The 18,846-nt window shown below is 38.1% G+C and overlaps 1 protein-coding gene across 3 annotated transcripts in view; it reads right to left on the reverse strand.

The window, feature by feature from the left end:
* Positions 1–18,846, reverse strand: part of TUB (TUB bipartite transcription factor) — a 112,515-nt gene that overhangs the window by 16,553 nt on the left and 77,116 nt on the right. Inside the window, exons 2-4 of one of the 3 annotated variants that reach the window (XM_015864096.2) lie at positions 16,137–16,188; positions 14,471–14,633; positions 6,785–6,922 (exon numbers count right to left, since the gene is read on the reverse strand). In XM_015864096.2, the coding sequence (XP_015719582.1) occupies positions 6,785–6,922; positions 14,471–14,633; positions 16,137–16,188 (353 nt within the window). The remainder of the gene's footprint in view (positions 1–6,784; positions 6,923–14,470; positions 14,634–16,136; positions 16,189–18,846) is intronic. The other 2 variants (XM_015864097.2, XM_015864098.2) reach the window with 2 other exon arrangements.

Genomic DNA, 18,846 nt, shown 5'->3' on the forward strand with positions numbered 1-18,846 from the left:
ACAAAACAAGAGGAGGTGTGACCGACATTTTCCACAGTCAGATTTCAAGGTCAGAAGGAATCATTGACTCTGCTGCATCATGCAGAACCTTATGACAAACTCTGCACCAATCTGTAAGTTCTGGCATATATATATATATAAGCAACAAATAAACAATCAGTCCCTCCAACTTGGGGAGTATAAATAAAGCTAAAGGAAATGTTTCTATCACCTTGGCAAGGGAAGAGTTTCAGGTGCTTCATGTGACACAGAGTGCACTGCAACCCCATTGCCATTGCTCTTGTGGTGCATTGTCCTCCATGTGTGGTGCATGTCACCATGTGTGACTCAGTCTGAACAGGCCTAATGAGTTCCTGCTACTTGATTACTTTTACACCATCTGTTAAAGAACACACATTCTACATGATCAAGTACCTTGTCCCTTCAGAAGTCAGTCCTCAACGCACCTCTCAACCTTACCCTTGATCAGTGAAATGAACTAAACTTTCTATGCCACTGTCTGTTCTCTTGTCTTCCACTTTTCAAACAATTCCATATTCTCTGAAAGCTTCCACTCTGAAGCCTGGAGTGCCACTAGCTTACTGGTGGCCTTCCATGCCATTTCCTGCATAAGAACAGAGCTCCTCTCACCTCAGTTTTCATATTTCAGGGGGTGCTGTTTCCTAGGACAGTCTGCCAAGCCACAAGTGCTCCCCATGTGCTTTGTTACTTAAATACTACATTACTGAAAAACAAATATAAATCCTGCATCCAGCTGTACAAAAACGCATGCTGTCTGAATGAATTCTAGTTCACTGGTCTGTAAAGGTGGCTAATATAAAGATGTTGACCAAGATGGTGATAAATAGTCAAAAGTTATTAATAAAGAAAACTCACCAATGTTGATGCCTTGACCGGATAGCTGAGGCAGTCTCCACTGTGGAGCAATCTCCAAGAGATGCTGCCTCAGTGGTGGTCAGCCCTTAAATGAGGTCTCAGAGGAGGTGGAGTTGAAGCCCACCTCTTCCGGGAGCACAGGTAGATTACTCTCACCTGTGCTCCCACAGCTGACCCAACACTTGCCTCAGCTAATTAATCAGAGGTTCAAGCTGTGATTTCCCATACACTGGTCAAACAGATTGCTGTTTCACAGGTCTTTACAACACAAAGCTGTGTTTATTCAGCAAGCTTTGCCAGCCATGATTTAAATTCTCAAAGTTTTGACTGGAAAGGCATCAGTCCCAAAACAGATAAGACCTGTTTTCAACATATTTTCTGTTGACACTTCCCTTTGGAAACTGTCTAAGTCTAACTTACACAGTGTGATATGGATGTTGCAGATACCCACACTTTAATCTCGCCCAGCCTAAGTCAAATCAAACAAGAGGTTGAAAACAAACATTAAAAATAATGAAAGGTACAGAAAACTTTGGTAGGACAGTTGGACTCGATGACCTATAGAGGTTCCTTCCAACCCCTACAATTCTGTGATTTTCATCAGGTCGTTGGTAGTACTGAAAAATATTAAGCACAAACCAACGACTGCAGTGAACTAAGCACTGAACATGAGAAAAGCAGTAACAAAGGAAACTTTGTTTCTAAACATCTAAACATCTAAATATTTACATACCAAGTTAGGCAACAGAAACATTCCTAGCTAGCAGGGACAAGTTTTATGTTGAACAGTGTAATTCCTAATGCTGCAGGGATAACATGGCAGCTTTGCTGACTATGAGTTATTTCAGGATAAGTACTACAGCAAAGGTATTTTAGAACAGAGAGCTGCTTGGATCCACTGTGGTACTTGAAACAGCTCTATTCATATTAACCACCATTAAAGTGACCAAAGGCTCACTTTTACAATGACATTACATTGTAACATGTAATGTTTACATGTTACATTGTAACATGTTTACAAATAACATTTACAATGTCAAGCATTAAGCACCCATGAATTGAACAAGATGCTCATCCCTTATGTACATCTAAATCTGATTATGTTTTGGATGCTCAAAACCTGACTTTGAGAACCCGTTTCAAAAGGAACAAAATACCCTAATTATTCTTCTTCCAAGCAGATCAATATCTGCAGCAAAAGAACTGCCCCTGACAGCAGCAGAGACTGCTGCTTTCTGATGCCTGCAGAACATCAGCGCTCATATCCCGTGCTGTCAAGAATATCACGTATTATTAGGCAGTAGGACAAAGGGTACCCTGGCAGGGCACCCTTTTAGAAAAGAAAAATCAATTCCAGCATTCTAAAGCATGCATCACTGGTAGAGTGTGTTATTAAGCATTACAAATGGTTCTGCTGGTGATCCCATTGAAAGCAATGGAAGATGTAGCTGGGCAGAGAGAGAGAAAAAAAAATATAACTTCCACAGTATTAAAATATTTGCAGGGGGGCTGAGGGGGGAGAGATGGGGGGGAAGCAGCAGATAAATTTGATGCCGTAGATGGTTCATGGCAAACACAGGATTAACTATGTAACATTTGTGTGTGTGCACATGCATTATTGTAGTTATATATGTATGTGCAATGTACTTATATGCAGTGGTATTAAATGCAAGCACACACATTTTTTTAATATATGTTTGTGTATTTTGTCCAGTCATAGTTCAAAAGACAGATTTATCATCACCTGCCTAATATCTGAAAGCACTTTCAAGACTGCATAGTTGTGATACTTGAGGTGGATCTTTTTCCCTTTGTTCTCATTCTTTGCCTCACTGCCTCCTTGTCCTTCCACCCACCTGCTAGAAGGACGGTTCACAGAGCAATAAAAGCAAACAACTCATGTCCACAGCTTTAAGTTTCCAGATTAAGAAGAGTGTCAGGAAAGACGAGCTGAGTGGGCTGTGCTAAAAATAAAGTGTTTATAGCTAGATGCAGGGCTTTCTACATTTTTCTTCCCAAGGGTAATGTAGAGAAAAACTTATGGACATGTCCTTGAATATCTGTTAAGAAGAAAAGGAATTCTCTATATTACCCTCTAGGCAACTACAAAGAAGGGCAGGGAAGAAAGAGGGAGACTGAAACAACCCTGTTACTGAAGCAACTCACTTCAGTGACAACCTTGTGGAAAACTTTGACACTGTCGTGTCTCAGAGGAAACCTGGAGCTACCAGAAATAAAAAACAGGGAAAAAAACCAACCAAAATCACAAAAGTATTTGTTGGCAAGGAAATTGATACATATAAATGTTTTGGTTCTTTTTTTTTGTTTGTTTGTTTTAGTAAGGGAGCCCAGAGGTGATCAAGTCTAAACTTCGGTCAAAGGAAGGCCTATTGCTAACATCACATCAGGTCATCAACAGCAAGCACTCAAGCAGCAACCTCTACGTTCACACTGATGAAATCTAGATAACTGTAGCTGGATTTCATCACAGTTAAATCTGTGTGTTCCTCAATCATAGCTTCTAAGGTTTGTCAAATCTGGTAACAGCAGGGTTTTTCTAAGTGGAAACTCATTTGCTCCTCCTACAACCCCTTCTCTTTAATGCACAGGAAGCCAAGATAAATCTACTCTACATAAGCTCTTTTATTCACATCAGAGTAAGTGCTATGGTGAGAAATAATGCTTTTTATCCAACAAATGGTGCTACTTTCTGAGTTGGCCAGCACTAATGTAGTTTCTTGTTACATTAAAAAAAAAAAAAAAAAGGGACAGGATGCACAAATCAAAACAGACAGACAGGCGTGAAAGAGAGGAAATAAACATGGAAGAAGTAAATGAAATCAAAACACAAAACAGTTATCCTGGCAGAAAAAGCACTGTGTGTCAGAGCTTCTCATCTGCTTTCTGACCATCATACGTGCAATAAGCATAATGTTTCCTAGAACATGCTAACATGGTATATCTACAATGGGTTCAGTTAGAAACAAATCCTCCTGGAATGAATTATGAATGTTCATATCAGATTCCACTTTGAATTATGTTCTGGCTTTGCATGTTTATTTGTTTTTTATATTGATAAAGGTTTCTTTTATCCTCCCAATTCACTTCTGCGTGATTGACTGCAAAAAGCTACAGAAACACTTTACTTCACAAACCTACACTGAGAAAATAGAAAACAAACAAGAAAAACCCAACAACCAAACCACTTCACATTACAATGCACAACTGCACAATCTCAATTTGGAATGAATAATCTCAGCATTTGGGATTTAGAGATGTTCTGGCCTTGTATTTGCATCCCATGCTGGGTGCATGTTTTTCATAGGTACTTGTTTAGTACTTGCAATTGTTTCTACTTGTTTGCACTACTTGTTTTCTGCGGCTTACTAATATCCTTATGCAGTCCTTCCTTGCATCACAAAGTCAGAGTTCAACCCATTATTTCCACAATTTTATGTATTCATTTGCTTCACTTTTTGCCTTTTTCCCAATACCAAATATTATGTCCAACAGTAAACTTGGACACCCAGCCTTTCAGAAATACCACCACAAAATGCAATTAATTCACTACATTTTCAGTCTTTTTAAAAAGAAACAGAGTTTCTATGAGAAAAACAGGCACAGTGTATTTGGGATACATCATTAAGAGAGAAATATCAGTAAGCAATCAGAAATCTAGAGAAAGTTGCTAAATGCTACACTACCCATCACAGAGTTACAAAACACAGTGAACCCTCACACAGCAGCAACCACCAGCTCTATACGAGCAATTAGCCACATCCTTCTCTTGCCCTGTGTCAGCGTAACCTCATTAAACCTACTACTTCCCTCGCGTTTATATTTAGCACATTGTTCTGATCATAGTTTCATCTTCTTTGAGCCACTTAAAAAGGCATTACACATCTAAGACTAGAGTAGGATCATTACATTACAGCTGCAAGAGCTATTCATGTATAATTCAATGATTCTTGGTCTGAATTAGCTTAGTATTCATAGGATCTAGTCCAAAGACTTTTTTTTTTTTAATTCAAGCACAAAGAGCTCAGCTGCACTCAGAAAAGTAATATTATAACTAAATACTAACAGAAACCTTTAAAATGCTATCATACCAAGCAAAAGTGCATTCACCCCTCAGCAACCATCATGTTCACTTGCAGGACGTGTAAAAGTTACAGCATGGAACAGACCTGGATTGCTCAAATGTTAACAAGTGGACAAGCTCCTCCCCTCCATCCCTCAAATATCACACAAAACCAAACACAAAACTCTCTTCAAGCAGCTGACGGCAATGGAAGAGATTATGAAGATTCTGCTAACTACATAACCAACAAGAATTCAGGAGAAAACCGATCAGAAAACATGCAAATTTAATCACATGAACATACACTGGACCTACACAATGCAGATTTCCCAAATTAAGCCTACTGTATCTGACCAGAACAATATTTTTAAGTTCTGTACGTACACAGACATCTCAAACAGGCATTACGAGGTGAAACAGAGCCTCAAGGCTATGCAGTAGGAATAATTTAAGTATTACTCCAGACAGTGCTCAACTGCAGCCACAGGAAGGTTTTCTTTTAAACCAGTAAGAGAAATTTTATTCTTCAGTGAAACCTGCTTCAGAATAAAACTTGGCATCTGAATTCCTGTGCTGGGGTGGATTTACTTTTTATGCTAAGTTCAGAAATATTAGCTTTCTGCTGACTTCATTTTGCAACAGTTTTTACACAGAGTTAAATGTACCCTCGTCTTTTATTTATTATTTATTCTTAGGTATTGATGAGACAAACATCACCTTTCTTACAAACTAATAAGCGAATAAACTCTTTACCTCAGGGCCAGCCTCTGAAACCTGACTAACCCAGTCCCAGAGGGATGATATAAAGAAGCTGAAGATTCACATCTCAAGAATTAGGCTGCAGCGTGGTTTAATGGATTTTGATAAGGTAGGCTCAGGTCCTGAAAAATCCCTGTAGATAAGGCTTCATACTCTGACCTCAGTAATTACCTTTGCTAGTAATTATTATCGTTAAGTAGACTTGTCGACAACAGACACTACATTCTTAATATAAAGAGACTTAATATAGAGAGACTGCAGGAAAATGTAAGATGGGAATACAGTATAGTCTAGGCATAACAGTTTTACAATAGCCTTATCCAAGAACTTCACACTAGTGGGAAGGTATTTATTAATTTCATTAGTCATCAGCTGTCAAAGAAAAACCCCTGCATATTATGGTACAAGAATCTCTCTTTTGTGTACGTGTGTGCATACATGAAAAATCTTTTCAATATATTTATTATATTACCTACACTTCTGTCATTATCAATATCTTACCCAAAATCATTGCAAACTCATTGCAAACAATTTATTTTTCAGACAAACACCCCACCTAAGTTTACCAGTTAGGACAGATTAATCCTGAAGTAACAACATGAAGAATTCCTTAGATATTATCTTGGTTTTGTCAAATTTAATTTTCAAAATTCTCACTTTTAACCTCAAATTTGTGCAGCATTTAAACATCAGTGACAGTCTTAGAATGACTGCAACTGAACGCTGCTCCTCCAAATTACAGCGCACGCAGACAAAGAAAAATCATACTGGTGTGAGATGGTTGTCACTTCTTTAACACTGCAGGAAAAACATCTGTTTCATCAGGACTATTTTACCCATCTAGAATTTGAACAAACGTGCTCCTTTGGAACAGACGTGGTTTACACATTCAGCCCTCCTTCCCACACACAGGTCCAAGTCATCTGCATTTCCCAACCTCATAAAAACTTCAATAAATCCCTTTCAGGCACTGATCTTCATAGAAACTAAACAAAACAAAAATAAGGAGGAAGAAGAAAAGTATTGGTGCAGTCAGTTAACATCTGCATTCAGCAGCATGCAGCTAACCTTTGTGTTTCCCTTTTTTCTCCTTTCTGGCACTGCCAGTCTGACAGCTCGCAGATGCTGCCTTGGCTTTTTTAGTTGACTTCGGAGCTTGGGCATCCACTACCACCTTTACATCTTCCTGTTCGGCCTCCTGTACTGCTTGAGAGATTCAGGGTACCCCATGAAAAAGAAAAAGAGAGAGAAAAAAGAGAGAAACAAATTGAGAGAGAGTAGAGAGAATGTATTGAGAATTCAGAGAAGGCATACAGATATAAGCAGACATAGCAGAAATTGGTATTGCAGATAAATCATGCAAAGAGGAGATTCAAATAAATGAGAAATTGCAAAGTTACAGTAAAAAACTGGAAGCATTAAGTTAACTGGGATGTACTTCTTAACCTTCTCCCTCTTCCCAATGACAAGCTAGCTGCTAGCTTTCAGGCCAGAAATAATATCAGAATATTAATGTATTGCTGAGCTATTGTAAAAAGACCATTTCCTCATCCTAAAGTCTGCCATACTGATCACAAACAGTGGCAGCATGAAGGCAAAAGAGCTTCATTTAGACGTCGTAGTGCCTATGTTTAAAGCTACATCCTAGAACAATAAACAAGAAATCACTGGTTTTCTTTTCAAAGAAACACATCTTGCACAACTGTCAGTACCACAGTATGATAACTAGAACAACCAGGCACCTTATGGAGAAACTATAGACAAAGCTGAAATTAGACTCCTAGTTTGCACCATACAAATTAATTTTTTGAAGTCTCAGCATATTATGCTTGGCATGAACTATGAACATCAGCATAATTCACATCCCGTTAGATGCTTTCAAAGTAAAAAGAGGCTTTATTACTTTCTACAAGCATGACATGCTTTGAGGTCAATATTTCAACCTGTGCAAAGCAACACACACAGTATCTCTTTCTTTTGGCCAGGCAGAGCCTTGAATTCAAGTATCACCAAGGTAGAGAGGCATAAAAACAATCATAACTGTGAAACGTATAAAGAAATCATCAAACCTCACACCCCAAGCAAAATAACCTGTAGGCAGGCACTAAGAAACGTTGGCATCAGCTGCTGGTTGCTGTTAATTGCTAAACCCCCAGCTTTATGAGGTGACTGGTTTACCCCACAGGAATCTCACCTTGACTCTTGGGCCTCCCACCATTTCTTACTCCCAAAACTGAATAGTTCTCTTAAAAATAAATGAACAAATAAAAATGCTCAAAGGAACCTAACTGGAACAAACTGGCTACCTATAAATTTAGGTAAAAACATCCCTGGCAAACTTTCTAAGGCCCCAGAAGGGCTAGTGATGCCCCATGACACAGGGACAGCCAGCTGTCCCTTTGAAAAGGGAAATTCTCCCCAGGTTTCTGGTCTCTGAGGCAACTTTTCTGTTCACCACATCCTCCATGCACACGAAGAGAAACAGAAGCAAACACAAGGAGATTCTCAGAGGTGCAAGATGGAATCAGCCATGTCTGTGTGAATGCACCTTACAACCCCAGAGCTGCTCTCCTCAGTACAGCAATCCTGTATGAAGAACATTACATCCATAGCACAAGGATCATCTGGAGCACTTACTGAACCCACACTCTTTTCATTACACAGAGGAAAAGTCCAAGTTTCACAGAGTGTGCAGGCGAAATTGGCAGAGGTGTGAGTGATTAATAGCTTAAATAAACAGCTTGGCATTGCCCAGTTCCTCACTCCTGTCTTTTATCAAACAAATCTCAAGACTGCGGTCTCCTTGCTGAGCATCACAGAACACTGCAAAAGTGAACAAGACAAACTGGGGAACAAATGCACAGAATGTCAGGGAAAGTGGCCCATACAAGACAGCGTGGCATCCTATGTCCACAGGCATGGCAGCCTTGGACTAAGCAGGGAAGCAAAGTGTCCCTGATGCACAGTCTTTAAATAAGCAGGATTGGTCATCCCAGCAATCTGTCCTGCATTTGTAGCTCAGTCAGTCTATAAAAATAAGGGTATGTTCTTTCCATTATTTTAAAGATAATAATCCTCCTTATAATCGAACTTCATTATTTTACAAATGACCAGCTGTAAAGGTGGCTAATATAAAGATGCTGACCAAGATGGTGATAGTCAAAGATTATTAGTAAAGAAAACTCACCAATGTCGATGCCCTGACCGGATAGCTGAGGCAGTCTCCAATGGGGAGCGATCTCCAAGAGATGCTGCCTCAGTGGTGGTCAGCCCTTAAATGAGGTCTCAGAGGAGGTGGAGTGCCCACCCCTTCCAGAGCACAGCTAGATTATTTTCACCTGTGCTCCCACAGCTGACCCAACACTTGCCTCAGCTAATTAATCAGTGGTTCAAGCTGTGATTTCCCATACACCAGCACTCAATGACTAGTCAGTTCCCTTTTAAATATAACTACATTCATTCATTCAGATGAAGCATCATCTACTTAGCCCAAAGCAATGATTAATAAGCAAGGGATGAAATGTTCTGACATTGTACATTGAAAAGTTAGACTTATCTTCACTGTCTAGTCAGCTGTCCTTCGATTAAACAAAAAAAAGCCTAAGGCTTTTTGAATTCATTTTGTCCCATAATTTCCAGTGAAAGATATCTGATTATAAGTACCGTGATGGGTGCTTCAAAGGCCAGAGAAGGAAATACCTCCATTACTTTAACCTATAATGCAAAATTTTGCTGCAGCAGCAGCCATTTAGAATATACACCGTCACTGCTGCATACGGTAAACAGAACTTTCAAATATAATGGATGAAAAAGGAACATTTAAACCATATATGTGCCAGCATTACATGCTGTAGACATTGCTGTCTGTTTGCCTATTGCAGTTTCATCCCTGAATAATGGTGCATTATCAACCTGATTTTACAAAGGTGAAAATACTTGTAATTGAAGCTCAATGTGAAAAGGCTGAGAAAAAGAACAAGGGTACATGAGGACATGCTGGTGCTTGAGGAACCCCAGTTCATTCCTTGCTGCATCTGGGACTGCTGAGGATGCTGTTGGATTTGGAGCCTGTGGGATGGGTTCCCATTTGTGAGGGCACTGGTGGTGCTGTGCTCACTTTCACAAGCAGACTCCCTGTTCCTTTAGGCAGCTGCTGCTGCTTCCCAACATCAAACTGCAACAAGGAAATGTATTTCTAGTAGGAACAGAAGGGTGCTTTCCAGGAAGTTTCCCTCAGCTGCCTTGAAACCTTCTCAAAACTTCTAGTACCAAGAAACACACAGAGACCTCTAAACCACTTGCAGCCTTCTGTTCTCTGCAGCTACAGGGTTAGCTTATCTATTTTGGGAATGTACTAGAATGATAATGACTGGTAATACATCAAGAAGATGCTTCAAAGGATGAAGGGTAAAGAGACTGCAGCTGCAAGGGAGATTTCAGAATATATGCTTATTGGAAGTTAGGTGTTTTGCCCACACGATACTTGGAGTGCTGCCGGATCTCTCAATATTAATAGCCTTGTCCATATAACGCTCCTGGCTGTCTTCAAAAAAAATAAACTAACACCTCATTTCAAGGTCAGTGAAATACAAGGATGCAACGCACGGTTCTGATGAATGCCTAAATACGGGTTTTGGGGTTTTTTTTTTGTTTGTTTTAAATGGTTAATTGACATTCACTTGTAAGTTGACAGCTTGGTATTCATCAAAAAACTGTCTCTCACCCTTTATGACAGAAGGTCAGAATGTCATGTCAAACTTAGCAGTCCAAAGCTGTGCCTTTTACCTGACATCTGCTGTTCAACACACGACACAACCATTTTATCTAGACGTGCTGGCGAATGCCAGAAAAGGAAAATAAGGAATCTACTTTGCTTTTTAGCACATGGTTAATCAAAATCTCTAAATTGGAAGTTGACATGAAAATTGTTCAGAGGGTTTCTAATGGAAAACAATTTTAATTCCAAGTCTTTAGGAAAAAAAAAAAAAAAAAAGCCACAGCTGCAACAAAATACAGTAATATTAATGAAAGCATAACTGGCACACATTCAAATCTCTGCCTTCCTCACTGCTGTGAAAAGAAAAATCTCTCCCTGGTGGAAATTCACCATGTTCATAGAAATAAAATTACTCTTCCTTGTAAAAACGGGCTTTCATCATTTGCATTAAATGTGATTAAATAATGTAATTAAATTGTTGCAGTAAACCATGTATCTCTGCATGTTACTTGGTTTGTGTCTGTATTTGCAATCCAGACTGAGAAGAGCTGCAGTCATAGCAGAATTTTGCAGTGCCACATTGTGTCAGTGCCACAGTGTATTGAACAAAAGCTTCAAAATAAGGGGTGTAGAGATACATGAAAACAAACAAGTAGATGTAACTGCAAGGCGCTACAGAATGGCAAGCAATGTTTAATAAAAGCTTTAAAAAAACAGATAGCAATTTGCTTTCTGAAGGGCACTGAACTGAAAATAAAGAAGGTCCCAAGAAGGAGAAAGCAATGAAGGATTAAGCTTATTCCACTGAAAAAATGATTGTTATCTTCTATATACAATCTATGCTTAATTTCAACACATGTTCTTATTCAGCTATTTTTAATGATGAAGTAATGAAGTTCTATTTAGTACTACAAGAAAAACAGGCTTTGTTTGTAACAAACTGGAGCTAAACATCACGGAAATTAATGGAAGGAGAATTACTGCTTGAAATGGCAGGCAGATAATTTAGGATCTAACCTACAGGCGCGGCCCCAAAATAATATCAATACATTCAATTCAGTGCCACGGAAAAGGCCGCTATGCTCATTTTACATGCAGACTTCCTGCTCCCTCCACACAGTCAGTTTTGTTCTGGACTTAATCTAGAAATGATGCCATTAAAGTATTTCTACTAGTATGCCTAAATTCCTAAGGGCAAAGATTATAAAGCAAGAGGTTCTGTTCCCAAAACAATTTCTGGTCCTACTTGATCTACAGACACTGTTTGGCAAGTAGTGGGAAATGTGGCAAACTGGCTTGTACCCCAGCTCAGACTAACTGGACTAACTCCACTCACGGACTAGAATGTCAAGGATTCATTTGATCTCAGGTTGGCCTGTTCAGCCAAATTCATCTCAGTTCTTGCAGATAACTCACATTATTCTGCTATTATTAGTTAATAAGCTAGTATGACAGTAACCAAAAGGTTTAAAGGGATATACTTCAACATGGAACTTATTTATAAGCTGCAGAATCTGAAAATTCTTACCTAATGCTAAAGGCTGCTTATACAGAAAGAATTCACGATCAGTTTAAGTAGTAAAATACATTGTTCCATGCTATCTACCTACAAAGAGCTCCCCAGGCCAATGTTTTCTTCCAGAACAAAAATGATCTTGACTTTTTTTACTCTACTCTGATGATAATTCTGGAATGAAATCGGTTTTTATTCCAGAATAGAGTTGCTCATCAGAGAACCACTGTAGCAAAGATAACTGCAACAAAATAAGCAATGGCAGTGTTTGAAAGAGAATTTCTCAGTGCAGAAAGCCTAAGATCTCAGCAATTCTGAGATGTTCTCTGACCTACTTTTTGCAAAGTACCACAGAGATATCTCCAAATAGGCATCCAATTATATTTTGAAATCAACCAGTGCTTTTGTGCTGCATAGAATTAATACAAGGAAAGAAGAGTAGAGGAGGATGGTAGGTGTAAAGTGTTCTTTTTGCAGTATTTGCTGTACAGGAATTGACTTAACAAATGTGTTCATCCGAGCAATGTAGTTCATTCAGCAGACCTTCAACTCCCATCAAAGAGTCATTCTTAACTTAAAATCTGCATGCCTAGAACAGAAACAAATGAACGGAAAAGAGCAGAATAGTTCTTTAGAAACAGCCCAGCTGTCTCATGCATCCGACACTCCCACATACAAATGTATTCATTGAAGGGGGGAAAAAAAAGTACCAACCCTGAAGCTGAATACTGTAGTTAAAACCGGTCATCAGAACCTAACTGTATCATGCAAACACTAAGCACATTCCCAGAGAAGACCACACCAAAAAAGGATGCTTTCAGAGTTCTTGTAATATTTTCAAGAGTAATGTTCCTAACAAAGGATTTTATAAGGCGATAAAACACTATACTAAGTAACCAAATTCTCCTAAGTTGGCTTTTGCTAACGGCACAGCTTATTACAAAGACCGCTAACCCCCAAAGAATGACAGATTCTTCAGATGAATATGAAAAAGATTACTTTTGCTTCTCTGATACCTTGCTAAATACTGAAAGGGTTCAGAGAAAATCAGGAGATTCAAGAAGAGATTAGTAAATATTCCAGTAAATGGTACAGTACAACATTACAGGAAGAGTCACACTTTACCTTAAGGGCACAGTTAATCTCACTTAAGTCAGAAAGTCTGCTACGGTGCAAACTGTTGCAAAATTTACTTCAATTAATATAGATAAGAAATATGCTACCTTTTATAGGATTATAATGCCTCTTTTTCTGAGCTATGAAAATTCAAACTTGATTCTACTGGCAATATAAAAATTCAGTATATAATGGTACCTCTATATCATACAATACTACCTGCTACATAAAATTTCTGTACCTTTGATAGGCTATGATGAGCAAGGGCAGAAAATATGTTTTCCCTGTATAAAAGAATTAAAAACAAAAACAAAAAAAAGTGACCTTCTCACGATATAATTTGTTAGTCCACTAAACGTCTGCTACAACTCTGTTATAAGGCGTGACCACTAGCTGAAAATGACATTACAGAACAGACATAAAGTAGAGCACACGCAGTGCACTTCAGAGATATCTGAAATGACAGACAACTATGCTTTTGTTTGTTCTAAAACTAAGATACAGTTTTGGCCTTTTTTCTCAGGTGTAGATTTACAAAGACATCTTAGGCTTCAGTTTTTCAGACACTGAACCCTAACTACTCTGCTACCTCATAGAATTCTCAACCTGAAAACAGCCATTGCACTCCCAGTACCCTTCTATTTCAGCTCATGTCCTGCACACTCATCAGCACTAACAGAAGCCATTTGCTATGGAGTTGAATCAAATTCAACATTAGGGTATGCAAAACAAGAAATACTGAACAAGTGTTTCCCAAGCTTTTCTCTAGGATATCCCGAGGAAAAGTATTCATCTAAGAACCATCGGGGCAGCTAGCATGGGCCACCTGAACACAGAACTAAATAATAACTGGTTTCCTTAGGATTTATCACTGATGACAAAATTCTCTGAGCAGTACTGAAATGGCTTTACAATTTTTTCCCTGTGTGACACCTGAAGTGTCTCTGTCCCTTTTGGAATTTGTAATGTTTAATAAGAAACCACAGACTACACTTTACAAGTTTTGGATATTCTTCTCTACCTACTCACCTACTTTAATTAAACTTGAAGAAATATAATATCTTTGAGGTTGTGATATACAAACTTAGTTGAAATCAGTTAACAAATTTCAAATTTATCATTAACACTGATAAGAGATCCATAGAGTAGTACAGTATGAGCCTTACTTCAGAAGGAGCAAAGGCTGATGACACTTAAATATTGCCAACGGCACTAATACGGTACCTAGTTTCCTTCCTCTGTTCACTAGTCTTCTTTGATCTGATGGCTTTTTCTCCCAAACACAAATGACGGTTATCGATTATTCACTAGAAAATACCACCTTTCTTCTCATAGCATAAACTTAACATTGACAGCATCATACTACAACTTGCGGTAAATATGCATGCAATAGACCATATTGATATACCATGGTATATGGTGCTGCTGTTGCTGTTAAGATATGATTCAACCAATGGTGCTTGTTCTTCTGAATGTTTCGTTCTACGCGCTCTTGTGCGACTGTCCACATTGGACTGAACCATTAATGGCTCCTGGCGCTTTTTTTTCTGCTTCTGTTCTAGCAACGCTCGCTGAGGAAAATACAAAGAAAACCAGGTTACTGGACTCCAAACAATAGCAATCCATGATGAAAAACAACAGATTATCTTTACATCTTCTAAGTTTTCTAGTGGTGGGAATTGGCAACTAGGATCTTGGGTTATAATGGGTAATAGAAAATCTTTTGAGAAAAAAAAAACAACCCACACCAACCCACTGCTAAAACACCTTCCACTGAAAATAGTAAATAATTAAAATAGATCTTTCTGAGCACTCTTATCAGCTGTCAGAGCTTACTTGGAAATAACCTTTGGAAAAACAACAGTGAGAAAAGCTGTGAAGCAATGGGAGGGTAAGCAAGGGTATGAGACACAGAGATGCCAATTTAAATTTCCATAAATCAGAAGCAGATCATTTGCAAATTAGGAACAAATGATAATGCTGGACGTGAGCTTAATCTAACTATACAAGACAAACTTTAATTAAACATTTGCATTTCTCAGCTACGCCTGCAGAAAGCCAAAGCAATACTGACAGAATGTGAAGAATTATCCTAGCAGTCACACAAATTTCTTCTCCCAGCTGCTTTATGCAGCATCCATTGATACCTCTCTGTTTGAGACGTCTCCCGCAGTCACAGAGAACAGAACTGTTAATTTTACTTATTCATTTCCTTACCACTTCTGTGATCATATATAGTGATATCCTGCTTTTAAAAAGGTAAGATTTAAGAACAAGAATGGAGACTAGAGCCTTACAGCTCCTTAAAGTGTCTGTAACATTCCAAGATAACTTCAGAATGGTCAGCATAACAATAAGCAGAAAGGATTCTCACTTGGAAATGAAATGCTACTAGACATGCAAATAGACTAAAAAAAAAAAAAAAAAAAAAAAAAAAGATGGCAGAAGAAAAGGATATAACAGCATATAACAGCAAAAAATTAAACTCACAAAGCTTAATTATAAACACAAAGGTTTATGGAAGAGGCACCACACAACAATAAAAGTTGAAATGGAAACCTCAAACCCCATTAAAATTTAATGGCAAAATTTCCTGAGATTTCATTGGAGAGATTCTGAATCATTTTCTTGTATGAATCGTGCAGGATAACAGTAGCAAAATAGGCAACATAGAACATAATGCCAATAGTCTGTAGACACGATGTTAAACACATGGAATGAAAAGGTAAAGATGTAAAAACTCTGTGGTAAATCTCTTGGCCAATATTTTTACAAGAACCTCTTGTCCTTTCCAGTCCATCAGATGGACAATAAACACATTGTAAGCAAACTTAAAATAAGTCCTGGGCAGTAAAGATGTTAGTCACTGAAACTGCAGTTGTAAGAAAAATTTCAGCAGAAGTTAGAATTTTACATAAGCTGCAACCTCCACAGACTTCCCATTTGCATTCCCTAATCAGAGATGCAATTTTCTTGCATGACATATTTATCAATTACCAGATAGGCGTGTTGCAGATTTCACAACTCCAAGATCTAGACTTCAGAGAGCAATAAGATACTCCCCCAAATCTTACCTGTCTGTCAAGCTTCTGCTGACGCAGGTTGCTCCCCTCATCATCCAGAACACTGTAAAGACAACAAGTACATAATTAGAACAGATTTATCACTCAGAACACCAAACAGCAACCATTGAAGCCAACTGCCACAGAAGCTACTTATGTAAAACCTCTGCTGTGCTCCAAGGAAGTTTGCCTGTCTCAAGTCACAAAAGTTGGCTCAAGAGAATTTAAATGCAGTCTATGAAAAACTGCAAAACTCTATTTCACATAAACTTTAATAAAAAGTTTGTATTCAACCAGATCACAAAGAAATGCAAAATCTACGGTCCACAGCTTATTTTCTTCTCCATCTTTTAATGAAAATGTTAATGTGTACAGCAATGGGATCTGACTGAAAATTTGCATATACATCATATACAAAGCAATGAGTGTTAGTTAGCAACTCAGCAGTATTTAAAATCATCATAGAAATATTAACCATCCAAACTTTGCACACTGAACACCAGAATTTATTTCTGAATACTTGAAAAGTTACACTTATTGACATTCTGTTCAATTTTTAGAGACTGGCAAGTCAAACGTTATGATGCAACTGATGTATTTCTTTGTGCTAATGGTTAGTAGTTGGGAGACTAGCTCCAGCACTTCCAATGGCTTTCATTAATTAGATGTTAAAACTATTGGCAATGTAACCAGAAAACTATTGTTATGAAGTATTTTCTCAAACGACTGACTACACTTCTTTCCTAGAGAATAAAGGTCTCCACTGTAAGAAAATTATGGTTAAACTTTGAATGCAGATCATTAAGTCTTTTAAATTGCAATATATCACCTACAAGGAATATACTGTTACAGAAATAGCCTCTTACAAGCAGAATCTATTTCCTCTTATGGTACTTAAAAAAACATAAAGAGAGATTAGCCCCATTTCTATAATAACTCTTAACTATTAAAAAGATAAAAAGGAATCTAGGACAAATGAACCTGGATTCTGACATACATAAAGCCAAATTACATTACAATGGAAATAACAAAGGGGATTTCCCGTGTATTATTAAATACTCTTTAGGAGAAAAATCATATGAGTAGTAGAGCTAGAACAGCTAAAAAAGACATACAGATGGTCATCTTACCAACACCAGCTTCATCAAGGTCTAAAACTGAGTAATATTGGTAGTATCAGCCTTCAAAATTTATACAATTGCTACTTCTTACAAAGATTGGCATTCCAAGAACTGAAACTATGTTGTACAAGAACTTGAGGAAGGAAATAATGCAGTCCCTTGCAGAAGTAACGCATTATTCATAATGCAAAAAATAATTAAAACACACCAATTTTTTCTGCTTTATACCAAGCATTCTTAATCGGACAAATTACGGAACAAGTTACACGGAAGCACATATTTGTCCACGGTACACAATATCTGCTAATCCATGGGTGTTTTAGTACAACTGCAATACATATTAGCTGCACTAATACCCAGTGAGATACCTTCAGACTAACAATTGAGTAAGAGATACCAAGAAGAAACCTTTGGGCTTAATGGACTGAACAAATCCTTCTCATTTAAGATAATGCTAGAGAGAAAGACAAAAACATGTAATGATGATAGCAAAGAACTGCAGAGGCAGCAATGCATGTGCAGCTGTAATATAGAGTTCAAGAGCCAGTGTTGCTCCACTTCACCAGTTATTTGCAGAGCTAAGGAGAAAACTCTGATCTTTTCTTTCATATTCTGAAAGCAGACTGTGCTGACGCCCTCAGATATGTTAAATGAGCTATTTATACACTTCTCAGACATTCCATAAAGCATCAGTTCAGTAGTCATCTTTACGTGCATATAATGGTTTCAGTATTCATCTTTACATACATATAAAGGTTTCAGTACTATGCTGGATTGGCTCTAATTCCAAATTCTCTGTCACAGACAAGGTGTATGGGCACTCAAGATATCTGCTTTCCTCTGCTTTCCCATCATATCTTATCCCAGTGTACAACACTGAGTAGAACAAGGGAGCAGGGTTATCTCCTCAGACTTGCTTTAAACCTCACCTGGGTCTCCCTGGGTTGCCACAACAAGGTGACCTCTGGTCCAACTAAACAAGCACAATTCCACAGGTCTACTCTCAAATCTTACCACAGTAAACACAGCTGCTTAAGTACTACCACAGTAAACATCAGGAAGAAGAAGAGTGTGATTTGCATTGATTCAGCATTCCAGGAATGCAAAGCAACCGTATCAGACCTGCTGAAGGACTGCCAAAAAAAAAAAAAAAAAAGAATCTCCATCTAAAAGCTGTGGGTATCATAACATGAAAACACCCTTCCATACTGCCCTTTTACTGTAAGAGATTGGTAAGTGAATAAATATAATCAAAGCTGACACCAACAGCATCATGCCTTGATACCCACCTGCAAATGTCTTCTGCAGCTTCCAAGTCTTTTATAAAGTTCTGGGTCGTTTCCCACAATCCTTTTGTAAATGTGTACTTTACTACAAGACTTACCCTTGCTGCATTATTTAAGCTGCAATGCCCAACACTAAAGCTGAACTCCAGCTTTCTTCACAGATACCAAGGTTAAGTAAAACATAGTTCATCAACTCTCTCACCTTTCAGATGGATAGAATAGTATTAGAATACTTTACTGCCATCAGACAGCAGTGTAGAATCCATCACAGTGTAGACAGGGCCTTAAAAGTAGTCTTTTATAGACTAAAAAATA

This window comes from Coturnix japonica, chromosome 5 (assembly GCF_001577835.2).
Source record: "Coturnix japonica isolate 7356 chromosome 5, Coturnix japonica 2.1, whole genome shotgun sequence".
Lineage (NCBI taxonomy): Eukaryota > Metazoa > Chordata > Aves > Galliformes > Phasianidae > Coturnix > Coturnix japonica.